The 16,139-nt window shown below is 46.8% G+C and overlaps 1 protein-coding gene across 2 annotated transcripts in view; it reads left to right on the top strand.

Annotated features, from left to right (window-relative positions):
* Positions 1 to 16,139, top strand: part of LOC115309321 (E3 ubiquitin-protein ligase RBBP6) — a 60,964-nt gene that overhangs the window by 6,974 nt on the left and 37,851 nt on the right. For both annotated transcript variants that reach the window (XM_029967552.4, XM_040221232.3), the window contains exons 2-4: positions 580 to 948; positions 1,993 to 2,080; positions 5,068 to 5,104. In XM_029967552.4, the coding sequence (XP_029823412.2) occupies positions 783 to 948; positions 1,993 to 2,080; positions 5,068 to 5,104 (291 nt within the window). In that variant the 5' untranslated portion in view covers positions 580 to 782. The remainder of the gene's footprint in view (positions 1 to 579; positions 949 to 1,992; positions 2,081 to 5,067; positions 5,105 to 16,139) is intronic.

Raw genomic sequence — 16,139 nt, 5'->3', positions numbered from 1 at the left:
TTATAAAGTGCCTTCTTTCATAACTTGTTGATGGCCTTTCCAGGCAAGAAAGCTGTGAAGACTAGGGAGCTGTGGTAAACGTCTGCAACAGCAGCAAAAAAAAAGAAACCTAGTAGTGTCATTTTACTTGGTTGCTGTATGCTGTTGCATTTGTATGCCTCACGGTGGTTTTATGAGCTACTAAGTTTAAACAGGCTGGCAAGCCGGTTAATTTACTTCACGGTGAGAAATGATAATGTTTAAAATGGTATGTGTAATGTCCGTTGTTTTTTTTTCAGTTTATTTTTAGTGTTGAGGTTTTGATTATGGAATTTGTTTCACATCACCAAACTTCTTGCAAGTATAGCCTCTTGGACAATATTTGACTTTAATAACTGAAAAACAATTATTGTAACTTGGTTTAATAGTTTAGATGTGTCTCTTAATGATTTGAACAAAATTCAAAGCAAATCGGTGACTAAAAATTTTGTCAAACAAAATTTTGAGGCTTTGGCGAAATTTTGGCGGCGAACGGGACAAGTTTAGTTGGTGTGCCTAGTGTCTGATGGCAGACATATCTTTTCTTTTTTTTTTCCGTAGGCCTGCGTCGTTCATCTGGGACCGTGCCCAATTGCCGACGAAGACCTTGGACCGCCGGAAGACGTGATGTGATTGGCTTCAGCGAGCTCTTTTTTTCCCTTCATTTTTTTCTCTAGCGAGGAAGGGCGCCACCTCTGCTTAGACGTAGGACCCACTGCTTTCCATTTTTTTCTTCTTCGTGTGCGCGAGGAAATACGAGCGCCATGTCTGTCCACTACAAGTTCAAGAGCAGCCTGGACTTTGACACGGTGACCTTCGATGGACTGCACATCTCGGTGTCGGACCTCAAGAAGTCCATCCTGCAGCAGAAGAAGATTGGCAAGGCAGCCGACTTTGACCTCCAGATCACCAATGCCCAGACAAAAGAAGGTGAGGCCGCCTGTTAAGTGGTGCTGAAAACCTCAATCTTTGTCCATTTTTAAAATGAAAGCTAGGACATGCAGGCAAAAGCGGTTTTTTGTTCTTTACTTCCGAAAGGTTGAGACACCAACTCCCAAATTTTTTAAGCAAAGCACTGAAATTGTTGCACAGCTCCTTTAAAATATTGCATCCCTGATTGGTTGCTGTCGCTTTAAACATCTCCGAGTTGTCTGAGTTGCTCGTCCGTTTCAAGCCAAACGCGACCCGAGCAATTCGTGTCGCACTAGGGAAAGCTAGGGAGCACCTCGCCAGCAGCACCGAAATAGCTGGGAAAGTTGCCCGTCTGAAAAGGGCCAAAGGATTTTGTAAACAGTAATGCGCACACCAGGGAGTGTGTGACTCACAGTCCTACGTCACTGGGCGGCTCAGATCTGCCAAGGTAGCGCTTTAGCTGTGAAACAGTTCACTCGAGTGCAAGGACGGTCGGGGAAATTTCGGAGCTCGGTGAACTTCCGAGGGCACTCTGGGGAACCGAGCTTGAGAACACGTTGCTATACTTGTTAGTGAGCGCGTTGGTAATGATGTAAGTTTAGAAAGAGTTATATACGTAAAGACGGGGATATAACTCTTTCTAAACTTGCACCATTGTTATAGTTTTGCCGAAAAATATAAATGACTTTTTTAAAATATCACTCTTTAAAAAGAAGCTGAAGAGGTCTTTGAAGTATAAGTTTTAATATGGGCAGTTTAAAAAATGATGTCCCAAGCTTTATTTTCGTTCAATCAATAAAAACGTCGCGACGCTTTGGACAGATCACAGGCACTTGTCACACGCCTGGCGGCAATCGCTGCACACATTTTTTAAATGAATACGGTTTATGTTCACTTTTACCCCAAGTTAAGTGCGATAACTGAATTCACGGGACAAGAAGCTATAGAAGTCCAATTCTAACTCGGGTTTCTTGCAAAAGTGCTTCAGCTTCCCTTTAAGGACGTAGAGTTGAAGCATACTTCGAGTGCTTTTTTTCATTGAGTCGCTCTTTGCCATTGCAGTGTACACAGCAGACGACGTCCTGATTCCGAAGAACACGTCGGTCATCATCTCGAGGGTCCCCGTCACTTCCACTGGCAGGAAGAATTGGTGAGTTCTTCGGTTTCCCCATGTTCCCCCAAAACTTGTTCCCGCCACCTTTTCCTCATCACATTGCCATGATCGAGGAGGACCTGAAAGCACTTGATGATGCTACCAGTGGTCTGTGATCCCCTTGTCCTCACCTCTCTTTTACTGGCCTCCTCCTGGATGCCCCTTTGACACCCTGAACTAAGGGTCATAAAAGATGTTTTCTCTCTCTCTCTCTCTCCACGAGATGCAGACTGTGCGCTAATTGGTCTACTCACGCAACAGCTCTGCCACTGCTGGCGTTTAACTTGGCTCCGAATCTGGCAGATGTCTGGCTGTGCGTCTGCATAGTATAGGCGATGCGCTGGCACGCGTCTGGTCTGATGGTTGTAGCCCACATTAGGGTGGGCAGTTCATAAGGTGCACCCTTTTGCTGCACTCTCAGTTTGCTACTACCACACTGGAACGAGGCAGCGCGCCGGCCCAATCTGGGTGGCATAACCTAAGAAAGCCATGGCAGAATTTCTCCGTAATAAAGATTGATGCAGCGAAGACATGGATATAACGAAGCAGGGCATGTTAGGGATGGCGGTAGAGGCTTTTGACTTTTTATTATAGTGAAAGTTTCAGAAAAGATTTACTGTGTTTGGGCCAACGCAATACCGATTATTGTGTTGTGCTCCCTAAATAGTGAACACTTTCTTTTAGAACGCAGCTCTTGGGCGCTTGTTTCCGTGTTTCGCGGCGTCGGCGTAATTGCGCGTTGCATTAGGGGGACGTCGCAGACCCATGCACTAATTAATTCCCTGCTAAATTTAGCGAAGAAACTGAATTGGTGTGTAGGTCTTTGACGTCGTAACACTGCGCATTCAGTTTCTTCGCTAAATTTAGTGGAGAATTGAAGTGATGTTGAGGTCACGTTACATCAATTTTCTTGCTAAATCTAGCGGAGAAACTGAATTTGTTTGTTGGTGACTTGACACGAAGTCGTGTGGCATAATTCTCCCCGGCAAACTTAGTGGGAAGACTGAGTTGAGGTCACATGGCGTCAATTTTCTGGCTATACACCAACTCAACTCTCCTACGTCACGCCGCGGTGGTGGCGCGCCGGACGCACTTCCGGTCTAGGGCGGTGGGCAGAAGTCGCCGTGCCAGACATGCATTCCTGTGTTCCTTTGGAAGAAACGAGACAAAAAACCTGCCTTTTTGTAAAAATACTGCGATGGGGGCTGTACCAAGAGAGTCTGGAAAAGTTTGAAGATCAGTTTTCATGTGTTTTTGTCCCCTCCGTTCGTCCGAGAACGTGGATAGCAGCCGTGACAAGGGCAAACCAGACGCTGTCGAACTACGATTGCGTGTGCGGGCAACACTTTGTGGTCGCCAGATGTATTTGCTTTGTTCCAACATGAACGAGAGAAAACCGCCAAGTTGTCTGAACCACCCGCGGGTTCAGTGCGTCTTCAAATTCACACGGCCGCCTGATCGTTCGAACTCTCGTCTGCTCTTTCAAACTCGTCTGCTTTTTGTCGTCTGCTCATTCAAACAAAAGCGTCCCGTAGAACGAACTTTGACCCGGTGATTGCAATAAGAAGTAATTGCAGGCCTCAAAAGACTTAAGTAGGCTCGGTGTAAACAGTAGATTCAAGATGTTGATCACTGGTACCGGTGGCCATCACCGACTTGTTACGCTTGGTCTGTTCCCGCTTCCGATTTTCAGTATCGACGTCGATCGTCGCCCTACCTTCTACACTTTTGCAGCACGAGCGACGTCGCTACCTAAAATAGCCAGAAGAATCTCATCATGGTTTTGGCGTCCATTCTGCGGCGTTCATGCGAATGAATCGCCGGACGTCAAATTATTTACGGAATGTTTAGCGGCGTAACGAGCCTTGATAATTTCGCTCAGGCGACTAAAGTGGCAAGACATTGCGATGAGGACGTAGAATCGATAATTCCAACGCGAAAAAGAGTATGCAGACTCACACAGACGCCGACAACGTGACATTCGAATGGTTTGTTGACGCGGGACGCGGTGCTTCTTGCCCGTACTCCATTTCGCATGCGTTCGAACTGTCGTCTGCTCTTTCAAACTTGGCTGCTTTTTGTCGTCAGCTCATTCAAACGACAGCGGCCCGTAAACCAAACGTTGACCCGGTAATTGCGATACGAACTAAGTGCATGCTTCAAAACACTTTTGAAGTTTGGTTGGGGTAAGTGCTAAGTGTAAACAGATACAAGAAGATGTTGATCATTATTGTTACGAGTGGCCATCACCGATTTGTAATGCCCGATTCTACTTGCGGTTTTCAGTATCGACGTCCACCATCTCAGATACGGTCCACGCTTTTGCAGTCCGAGCAACGTCGCGTCTGAAAACAGCTAGCAGAATGTCATCGTGGGAGTCAGGCTTTAGCGCCCATTCTGCGGCGTCCACGTGAAATGAATCGCCGCGCGTCACATTATTCACGCAAAGTTTTGCCTCAATAGTTTTGCTGAAGCCGCTCAAGTAGTCAGACGTTGTTAGGAGGACGTACAATCAACAATTCCAACGCGAAAAAGAGCACGGGGACTCCCACCGACGCCGACAACAACGCAATTCAATGGTTTGTTTATGGGCGACGGCGGGCGTCTTGCCCACCATCCACCGCGCATGCGCGGCGCCGGTGGCGTCCGCTAGGGGCGCTCCGGTTTGTTTGTAAACATGAGTTGGTGTATATTTAGCAGGGAAACTGGGAGGTGTGGAGGAGAGGAGGAAGAGGAGGGGAGGGTCTTCTGTACCCTCCCTTCCTCCTCCTGCGTACCCTCCCTCACAATATATCGCAAAATCAAAATACCTCAAGAGCTGCGCTTTTGATTTCGCAGTAAACGTCTAAATTTTTTCCCTTCTCTATTCTACCTCGTAACCCGCTGCTCTCGGTGCAGCAGACCAGATCCTTTAGTGGCACTTCCGTTCCTCTTTTCTGCTTGTGGCGTCGCTAACGTCCCTCCGTTTTTTTCCGTGCCCGCAGGGAACGCAACCGAGACGGCGACCACTCTCAGCAGGACGTATGTAGCCCCCTCTGAACCATCTCAGTTGTCCTCCTTCTCCTCTGTTTGTGTGCCTGTTTGCTCACTTGCCTTGCAAGTCGCCTCCGACGAGAGGGAATCGGCCTCGGGTCGGCCCTGCATCGGATGCCGGTCGGCTCTTGGGACGGCTCGAGCCGAAGCCGCATCTCTTTTTCTTTTTTTAACACTTGTTTGCTTGACGACGACAATGATGACGAGCATCTCTTTGCGGTCCTGTGCTTAGAATTTAGGGCAACCTCGTTTGCCGACGACCGCTAGCGTGGCCTCGGAGCTTGCGGTGGGAAGTGGTGGTTAACTGCCACTTGATACTAGCAATGTGTCACCTAAAGGGACGTTGAAACGATTTTGAAGCCTTTGCTCAGAAGTTGCGCGGAAATGCTCGCTTACACATGCGTCTCGGTGCTTGGGCGATGAAAAGTCAAAGCTGCATCGGCGCTACTGTCAGCGCTGCACCGCGCGGATGCGCAGGAAAAGGTGGAGCCACGCGCAGTGGAGTGCTGATACGACTTCAATATAGTGCAAAGTGTGCACCTGGTTAGCACTCTTGCACTTGGTTGCCACTGTTGCACTTAGTCGGCTCTGTGATGCATGTGTGAACAGGCTTTTAACCTCTGGTAGCATTTTTCTGTCATCCAGTCTGCTGAAACAAATGTTGATGTATATGCTGGGCTGTAAAAGGGCTTTCCTAAAATATATTCAAGTTAAAGCTGGAATTACTTGAGCTGAAGGTATTGTTTAGGTATAAACACTGTTAACATTTCTTTTTAAATGTAGCTAGTTTTCTCGAAATGTAATCCAAGTTACTCCTCGTGAGCGGTGGCACCCTGCTGACGATAGTACAGCTTATTTTACGATTAAAATAGTGAATCTGTATTTGTCACAGAGTTTGAGAGGTGACGTTTACTAGACTAAGTTACTAGTTCCAAAATTGAACGAAGGTGCAGTTGATTGCTGAAATTTCATTGAAACTTAAAAAGTGTTTAGGGGCTGAAATTGTAACTAATGTACTTCAGTACTTTTAGTTGCTTACTTTACAGCTCTGTATGTATGCTATTTCCAACGGCGGCATCGGTTCCTTCTAACACGGGTCTCAAAATGCCCTTGTCGCATTGCACTAGATGCAGCTAAAACAAAGCTATCTGGAGTGCAAGTTCATCTGCTGCTTTTGCAGGGGTTGTGGTGCCGTCAGAACGCCGAGCTCTGGTTGGCTTTGATTGAAGGGGGGTGGCTAGACCTCAAAGCAAGTTGCTTTGAAGTCTAGCCACCCCCCTTCAATAAGTTGCTTTGAGGTCTAGCCACAACCCTTCAATCAGGGTTTGGCATTCTGACGTCACCACAACCCCTGCAATAGGAGCAGAAGAGCTTGAACACCGCATACCTCAATGTCGTTTCATTGGTCCCTTTAAGTGACGCTCATTTGCGGTCGAGGCTTCGAGTATCTTACTCTCAGTTCGTCTTGAAGCAAGAAAAATTTCTGCTGAACCGGCGACTGCCTGAAGTGTTCACGTAACATGCTTTTGAGTCGGACTTGTCATGAGCATTGAGAGTGTTGTGGAAATCTGGCTACAGTCCAGCCGGTCTTTAGTGTACTTGGTTCTGAACTGTCACAACCTTTTTTTGCTTGACTTGGTTGAATGCGTTTCTTTCTTTGACCAGTTTAGTAACTTTAGTGGGTTGCATTTACTGGTTGTCATGTCCTGACCTCGGTGGAATATGGTATCGTGCGGCCGGTGTGTGATGTCTGCATTATGGGATCGAATTTGTTTCGTGACAGTGTGTTTCTTGCTGCAAATGGAAGAGGCCATATTGTACTGTATGTTGGTATTGTTGTGAACGTGTGGAAGATTTTACTCGGGTGTAAAGTGTTGTTTCACTATCTTTACGGCCCGCTACTCAAGAGAAGTTATTTCTTTCGTTGGGATCTGCGGTCTGTGGATACTGAGAATATTCGCCCGAGAATAATTTGCCTTAGTGTTTGAAGTTTTCGTGGTGATATCGAACAACCTGCTTTTTTATCCGGGTTTAATTTTTTCGTTTCCATCATTTTACTTGCATTCATTGTCGCCTCCTGCAGTGTCTGGCAGCATCACTAATATTGTTTCAAGGTGTAACTGTAGGAACAACTGTTGTATCAGCGAAGATGGCAGCTTGCAACAGTATTGTTTCAAAATTTAGCTGTAAGGACAACTGTTGTACCAGTGAAAGTTGCAGTGCGCAACAGCTTTGGTGGAGCTCAACAAAATTCATAATTACGGTGATTAAGAAAAATTAATTGAGGCAACACTTGTGCCTGATTGACTAGAAGTGGCCATGATGCATGTCTGAACATCCCAGTTGACGAATACTAATGGAAGTTAAAAAAAAAAAAGAATACTGGGGTAATAACTATTTTTCTACCGTAAAATCCCGAAAAAACGCCCACCCAAAATGAAGAGATAAATGGTGAAAAACATGGGGTGGGCTATCTTTACGGATGCCACAGCAAAACTGTATCAAAATTAATGATAAGCGCCGGGGCACCCGCTACAAACCAAGTGACGCGGGGACTGATACCGCAGATCGCGGACATGGCAAATTCGCGTTTCACAATGCGATAAACACGCGGGAGTTCGCTACAAACTCCTGTGTCACGGGAAAGGATACCGCAAGTGGCCGACGCAGCAGATTCGCGTTTCACGGTGCGGAGGAGTCGCGGGAACCCGCCGAGAACTCGCATCTTACGGGAAGTGATACCGCAGATCGCATACGCAGCAGATTCAAGTTTCATGATGCAATAAAAACGCGGGAACCCGCTACAATCTTGCCTGTCACGGAAACCGATATCGCGCGCGCAGATCGCGGACAAAAGCACGGGAATACGCTACGAACTCGCATGTCACTGAAACAAATAGCGCAGATCGCGGACGCAACAGAATCGCATTTCATGATGCAATATACACGCAGGAACAACTCGCGCGTGTTACTGCTTAGAATCGATATCGCGCGCGCAGATCGCGGACGAAAACACGGGAATCCGCTACGAACTCGGGAACGGATACCGCAAATCGTAAGCGCAGCAGATTCGCATTTCACGATGCAATATACACGCGGCAACAACTAGCGTGTTACGCGAGCCGATATCGCGCGCAGATCGCAGACAAAAACGCGGGAACCCGCTATGAACTCGCTTGTCGACACACCGGTACCGCCGATCGCGCCTTTGATGCGCGATTCCCGTCGGACATCGCTTGACGTCCACCGGAAATCGGAGGGTGGGCGATGTTTCGGAATTTTTATGTTACAGATGTTTAGCCAGGTAAACGGGATGGGCGATCTCTCGGGGGAGGGCGCCCTTACGGGATTTTACGGTAGTTTTTTATTTTTTATTTGTCTGGAAGGGTCAGGCATTTAATTATTCTTTGGATCCATCTATCTCGCTGACATTAATTAAAAACGCTGATTGTCCTTGTGGATGAGGTGGGTGCTTACTTCAAGGCAGAAATTTCACAAGTTGGCAAGTATGTAAGTAAATTAAATATAGGGTGTAAGGACATGGTTCATGAGAATTCTCTTTCCCACCGATGAGATCATGTTTGATGGCAATGTTCAGAATGTGCATAACACCAGCGCACTGTTTTTAGTTTGAAAGCTTTAGCGGTCTGAGATCCGTGTATTTAATTGCAGCTTGGCGGACATTGAAAGGAACCGTAATTCTAATGTTTGGTTTGGCTAGCCGATACTGCAAGTACAGGGTCGTTCCGAGAAAAAAAAATCTTTCGTACATTGAGGTTGTTTCAGTTTTTGTTTTTCTTCGCCATCTTGGTTACAGCTCTGGACACTTTCTCTTGCATGACTTGCAATCACATATTAATTGGTTTTTGGTTCTAGTAGGGCAGGTACTGTGGTAGCTTTGTCAGGTCCACAGGCAAACTGAAAGGTTATTTCTTGGAAAAATAGGTAACGATAACAATACGTGGAGAACGGGAACAAGTTCCAATAATAGAACATTGAAGTCACACCTCACCTGGAAAAAAAGAGGTTTCTGCTTTACCTTCCCTTTCCAGATCGACTGCTGCTTTCTGACAGATAGCAAACTTTCGTCAAGTCAAACTCTAAGAGGCCAGATTTTTGCTTATATTAACAGAAGTTCATCTAATTATGATGCAGCATGGAATGTGCAATTATGTTTTGAGCTGATGCTACTTGTGTCTTTACACCTGACTGGACGGATCCTTTTAAAAATTCAGTGCCATCTGGTGTCTCAAAAAGCAGTTTTACTTTTGACAGACTGATGGCAGTCATGAAACTGTTTCATCAGGCACCGTCACTTTTGTGGGCCAATGGCAGATGAGAACTGGTTCTTGGATCACCTCGCAATTCTCTCTCGACTTGTTTCAGTTTCGATGGCGTGAACATAAGAACTAACTAGTACAACGCAGTGACTCATGAGTGCCTCGATTAGGTTTCCACCATCAAAAGGGTTTTAGAGCCAGTCTTGTGCCAAAAAATTAACATGACCATACTTTGGGGAAAAAAAACAAAAAATGTGCTTACTTAGCAGTTGTATTTAATGTGTGCGTCGTGTAGTGCCAACTCCTCGAACGTACAGGCTCCGTATGTCCTCCGTTTGTTGTATCTTGAACTTCTTCCTTTGTCAGCCCCAAGAAGGCCGCCATTAGTGTGCCACAGTTGCCGTACACTGAGATGATGATAGTGGTCAAAGTTGTCAGACTGAATTTCGTAAAGGGTCTATTTTTACAATGTCAGTCAGTTTCTCTTTCACCGAGAGCATGTTGTGCCTGCCCCGTGAAAACACGTTGTTTTGCTGGCTGAGAGGCGAGATCTGATTTTGCCATCGTGTGGCTAGCGCTTAGTCTAAAGGAAATTGAGAGATCCGTGACTATGGTTAGGATGTTGACAGCCGACGATCGAAATTCATTCGGTGCGTGCAAGGAGCTGCCACCATTGTTTGGATTTCCGAAGTGTTCTTGGAACTCAAAGTCCGTTTTCGACTACTGGTGGTAGTGAAAAATATGAATTAGGTAAAAAGAGGTATGTTCAAATCAAACAGCTTGTATACATGCAAATACAGCGGATCAACCAAAAGAAATACATGTTTGAAGCTTTGTAGTCCTACTGTAGTTGGGAGAGAGGGAGTTAGTATGACAGCTACCTTGAGTCCTGCTCACAGCTTTTACTTACCGTATTTATTCGAATATAAGGCGGTCACGATTATAAGGCGAGGGGGCAGTTGAAGGACCAAAGAAAAAGAAAAAAGTTTGCACACTAATATAAGGCGAAAGAAACGAAAGAAGGCAATTAAATTCCTTACCTTTCAGCGAAGCAGACACAAGTATTTGAACTATCTGCACACAAAGATATTTACCTATTCGGAGCGAGACGAAAGACAAACTTAGAAGCTGTTGTCTTCAGAAGTGGTAGCATCCGAATCATCCTTATCACTTTCGCACTCAAAGAGGTCAGCGTCTTCGGTGCCGTCAAGGGCATTGGAAATGCAGCACTTGCGGAACGATGCTGCAACCATAGCTTCGGGGATCGCTGCCCATGCGTCGACCACCCACTGGGCGAGCATAGACGGGGACGCCCGCTTTAGACGTCCCGACGGCGTGAGGGCCACAGTGTCAGACGCCATCCATTCATTGTACAGCCGTCTGACGTGTGCCTTAAAGGGCTTGTTAAGACAAACGTCAAGCGGCTGTAGTTGACTTGTCATGCCCCCCGGGATGACGACCAGCTCCGTGCGTTCGTCCACCAGCTTCTTCTTCACACCCTCCGTGAGATGTCCGCGGAACGCGTCGAGGACCAGCATTGACCTCCGGGCGAGCAGTGCCCCTGGTCTTCGGCACCACACCGACTTAATCCAGTTCAGAAAAAGCTCTTCCGTCATCCACCCCTTCTCCTGGCAACGAATGTGGACGTTCTGCGGGAAGACCTCGTTCTTCGGAAAGGTCTTTCTCTTCAGGATGATGAAGGGGGGCAACTTCCGCCCATCGGCGGTGCAGGCTAACATAACGGTGATCCTAGCCTTCTCGTTGCCTGTAGTGCGCAGGCTCACTTGGCGATCACCTTTTTGGTGAATGGCCTGGGGCGACGGCATGTCAAAAAAAATCGGGGTTTCGTCGGCGTTGCCCATCTGCCCGAGTAGAAAGTCGTGGTCGCGTCGCAGGCCGATAACATATCTCTGAAAAGAGATTAGTTTCTCTTCGTAGTCCTCGGGCAACTTCTGCATCACGGAGGTCCGCCTTCGCAAGGAAAATCCGGCCCTCTTCATATATTTCTGCACCCAGCCCCGGCTAGCTTTGAACTTGAGAGCGGGGATGCCACGCTCTCTCGCGATTTCGCGCGCCTTCATCTGCACGATGTCGGAAGTAACGGCCAAACCGCGGCCTCTCCTCTCTTTGATGAACTGCGTCAGCACTTCTTCCACTTCGGGGAACGCTCCCTTTCGCGGGCCACGGAAAGCCTTTCTCGTCGCTGCGCAGGCGAACAGCGCAGTCTTCTGTTTGCGCCAACGACGCACGTTGTTCTCCGGAACACCAAACTTCCAACCCGCCGCGCAGTTTCCAGAAACCTCCGCCTCTGATACAACCTTCCTCTTGAAGGCTGCATCATAGTGGCAACGGTGACTCGCCATTGCGCTGGTAGCGTAAATAAGCGAGCACTGAAAAAATCCTGCCGCAGAGACTCGGCCACTCCAACAAAAAAATGCAAAATGGCGTCCCAACTTGTTTACAAACTTTGCGGCTACTACTGGCTTGGAAGCGGCTACTGCTGGCTCAGCTCGTTGATATGGTTGAAGGCGTCTGCAGCCATCGCGTCTCCTGCATCGCAGCTGCCTAAACTCGGTAGTTACTATCTGTAACTTGCGTTTGTGTAACATTTTGTATGTTTTATTCTTAAATCTCTGCGTTAGATTTGTAACAGTATTGTCGGGCTCTTTTGGAAGCTTGGAAATGGTTGAAAGGCGGAAACCGAAACTGTTACACCAAAATTGCCGTATTGCTGTACTGAGCTTCGAATATAAGGCGGGGTACGACTTTGAGACTAAGGATTTCGGAAAAAAACCTCGCCTTATATTCGAATAAATACGGTATTTTCTTTCATGCTTTTGTTGCTGGCATCCTCTTGTATTTATTTGGTTTGCAAAGAATTTTTAAGGGTATTAGTTTGACTCCCCTTCCAAACTTTCCAAGTGTTCTTTTTGGAAAGCACAGTCAAGTGCCATTTATGTGGGTGAGCTCGTTTGCCATGCCGGGTTTTAGATGGCGATCGAAGGAACACCCAGGGTCACTACATACTGTCAGGGTACGGACACTGCCATGGTTTAGCAGTCGCCAGCACTTCCGCGAGGTGAACGGGTTAAGCGTGACTTTGCTCCTTCGTGTTCCTCTCATTTCCAGAGGGGCGTGTAAAGTGATTAACCTAAGGCGATGTCAACAAACAGGGTGTTAGTGTATGCCACACCGGGGAGACTTAGCATGTCGTGCCGTAATATACAGACGGTTGTTTCGTCCCATCCAAGTCAGGTGGCGTAACTCGCCACCCAGTTCGGAAGGTGGAAAGCAGCCGTCGACCCGTGCGGTCTTGGTGCGATATCGTTGCTACGAGAACGCTCGAGAAATGCAAGTGGGGGGTTGTGGCACGACTAGAGACGCCGTCGTCGCACGTGACGACAAACCTCGAAAATTGACCGCCGATCAGGTTTTATCAAAATTGGAGAACATAAAAAGATTCCGAATTGGAGAAAAACCCGAGCTTCACGTTAAGTAAATTTGTCTACAGCTTGATTTTGCATCTGCTCGGAACACGGCCAGCACTGGACTGTCTGCGAAAAGAATTCAGAAAAACACTGAATCTGCGAGAAAAAATACCCCCAAATTAAAGAGAAGAAATATGCGTGTAAACATGAAACCCGATTCGTAACCTAACTTTTAGTGATTCTTATAACAAATTTTTGCCAGCGAATGGAAAGCCTTCGGCATTGGGAGTCGAGCACTATCTATGCACTTCGCGAGTATATTTCAATGGTGATGACTTGCGGACGTCTCTGCCGTGCCACAGGGGAGAGTTTACGTATACTGTGTCACATTTTTTGTCTGGAGTTGGCCGGTCCCGGCAGTTTCTTTTGATTGCCTCGGACCGCCAACTTGGTACCTGAAAAATACTCAAGTGGCGCACGTACTCGAGACGGGAGATGCCTGTTGTCACCGTTCGTTTGCTGTGTCGCGCTGTTGTGATATTTACAGCAAGTTTTCTTAACTTCGTCTCTTTGGTTGGTCCGAGTTTTTTCGTGTACTCTTTCTCTTTTGGGGAGTTCAGTGTACAAAGTTTTTTACGGTTTTAAAGACGCGCGACTTGCGGTGGTGCCGGCGGTCGTTTCGACGGTGTCTTTTGTTTTTGTTTCGTTCGTGTCTTGCACTCACTCGGGTGTTGTGATGTCACATTTGGCACCCGCGACGACTCGTGCTGTATTGTCTTTCGACGGCTTCGACTGCTTTACGAATTACTGGACTCTTTAGGAAGATGGTGTCGAATAAAGAAGCGAGTTTTTAAATAAGAGACTAGTCGGTGACTTTTCTTTCCCCTCCTGCACAGCCTGAGCACATTTGAAGGAATTGTGAACACCGGACAAAAAACACACCCGTATCATGTCCAGAAACTGATTACAGTGCATAGCAGAGACCATTTGCAACAAAGTTTAGGGGAAAGCCAACACAGATGCAGTGTTCAGTTTGTTTCACGTTACATGTGAGCGGAGCCGGAGCTACAGGCACAAGCATGTATTTTTGAATGACCTTTGCGCTACAAGAGCACATGCTTGGCGGGGACGCCGAAAGGTCAGAGAGCTTGTTCTTGTAGCTCCTGCTATGTTTGGACTTAAATGAGGTGTTGATGCTGCAATAACTTTACATTATGTGAAATCTCGATGGCTAGTGATCTTCATCAAATTACAGTCTCCGACCGATTTTTTGGACTTCGCAGGGACTGAAAAAAATGTCAGAATAATAGAGCAGTCCAAAAAATCAGCGTATTAAAAAACTTCCTTTTTTACATGTAAGCGGGCTTACAAAAGCCGTCGCTAGTGCTTTACCTCAGGTTCGGCCACTGGTTCAAGAATCGCTGCCTTCTTTTCCTTCGTTATGGTGCAGTACTTTCCGCGCTTATTAGTGACTCTCCGCGGCGGCGGAAGAACAGATGGGGCCATGACGTCCAAGCCAGCATAGTTCGAAAACATGACTCACCCTGCAGAATGGCAAATGAACAAAGCAAAATGGTGACAATGATGATGATAATGACGTAGCATAGCGTCACCTAGCAGTAGCATTTAGCAGTATTCAATTAGAGCTGCCAAACCAAGCCAGTCCATGTGCAGCCAGCACAGAATCTAAAAGGGCAGTTCCTCAGTAGTGTTTCCCATTGATCGCTCGCGGCAATTTTGTCCGAAAATGCAAACTTTCAAACTCGAAGCTGTTCTAAACGTCGTTCGTGAATATTCACTACTTCTATCGGGCGGGTCACAATTCCTTTTTGAGGTCAGAAATATTGAACAAGTTTGAATTATTGGCGTCCGAAAAATCGGCCGGCGACTGTATTTTGTTGCCAGTGGTCTCCTCTGTCCGGTTGCCAACAGATGTAGGGTTAGGGTGTTTCGTTGGGTTGCTCAGCCCTCGGCACAAGCTCGCTGCTTTCGATAATTCTGTGTTGACCAGCAACAAATGACCTGTACAGAAAAGAAGAAAAAAAAAATGTGGGTTAACGAAGAAGTTTAGTCTGACTATAGTCCGTTGCAACCTAAGAGCGAAGGACGAGGGTAAGAATGGCCGGGGAGGAGGAAGCAGACGGAACGCTGGAGAAGAGAGGGAAACCTCCTTCTCTCTTTAACTTCCCGTCTGCTTCCTCCTCCCTAGCCCGTCCTACCCTCGCCCTTCGTTCTTGGGTTGCAACGGACTATAGAAGGAAGCGTGGAACTTGTGCATAACGTCGAAGGTGTTGGGAAAATTTCTGAACTAACATTATTTGACGGCATTTATTTGTTGGTTTGTGCCTTGAGATCTTACAACTTCTTGGCGTGTCATTAGCTCTCGTTTATGGATCGGTAATAAAAAAAATACATTGGGGTCTTTGGCTTCTAAGTAGCCAGAGTTAGGGCTGTCTGTAAACATAGTTTTCACAACTAATTTAGTAGACCTTTTTTGTGTGTTTTCTTCCTTTTCTTTTAGTTCCAGCACTCTTTCACAAGTCGGAAGTTGTGCAAATATCGGGGAACCCTGGAAAGTGCTGGTCCCAATTGATTTTTACTCGTAAAGAATGCACAATAGAGGCCTCAGCCATAGGTTTTATTGTCTCAAGACCGAAACTACGGCACGAGCAGCGAACAGACGCATGCAAACATCCCTTGTGCGGGTTGCTTCGTCACGCTCTATAGCTGTCCCATGAACGTTCGTATTCATTATATTTTTAATGTCGTTGGGACAGTTCTGGATATATTTGAAACCCCTGAACGGCTTGGACGGATCAATTATGCTGTAGTCACGAGTCAACTAATGAAAGCGACAATAATTTGGCAAAGAAATGTAGGTGGGCACCCTGCGTGGTTCTTTGCTGTCGCATAGACATCGCGAAACATAGTCAGAAGCAGCAACCTTGTGCCGGAGGCAGAGCAGCCTAAAGAGACCCCTGTTCCCTTCTCACACTTCAGAGGTTGTAACACGAGGACAACTTAGATTATGTTTTGAGTAGCAAAGGTGTGGTTGGTCACGCAGTCATGTCCCTGCCATCTCAACAACTTTGCATCCGTGCACCTAGCCATCTCGAGCTGTCTGCAACTGAGGTCATTGAAGCAGATTTAGTTTGCGTCGAGCAATGTCAAAATTGGTTTTGCAGGTTTAATTATGACTCTGGTTTCACTGAATTTTTGGGCTTGGAAACTTCACAGACCCCACCTTGGGTTGACTCCACAAATGGAGATATTGTGGGGGCCTGTGTAAATCGAATTTACAGTAAGGAAAAATTA

Source organism: Ixodes scapularis, unplaced genomic scaffold (assembly GCF_016920785.2).
Source record: "Ixodes scapularis isolate PalLabHiFi unplaced genomic scaffold, ASM1692078v2 PGA_scaffold6__148_contigs__length_123643588, whole genome shotgun sequence".
Taxonomy (NCBI): domain Eukaryota; kingdom Metazoa; phylum Arthropoda; class Arachnida; order Ixodida; family Ixodidae; genus Ixodes; species Ixodes scapularis.
Note: the sequence above shows the minus strand (reverse complement) of the source record. Positions and strands in the feature narration are given on the sequence as shown.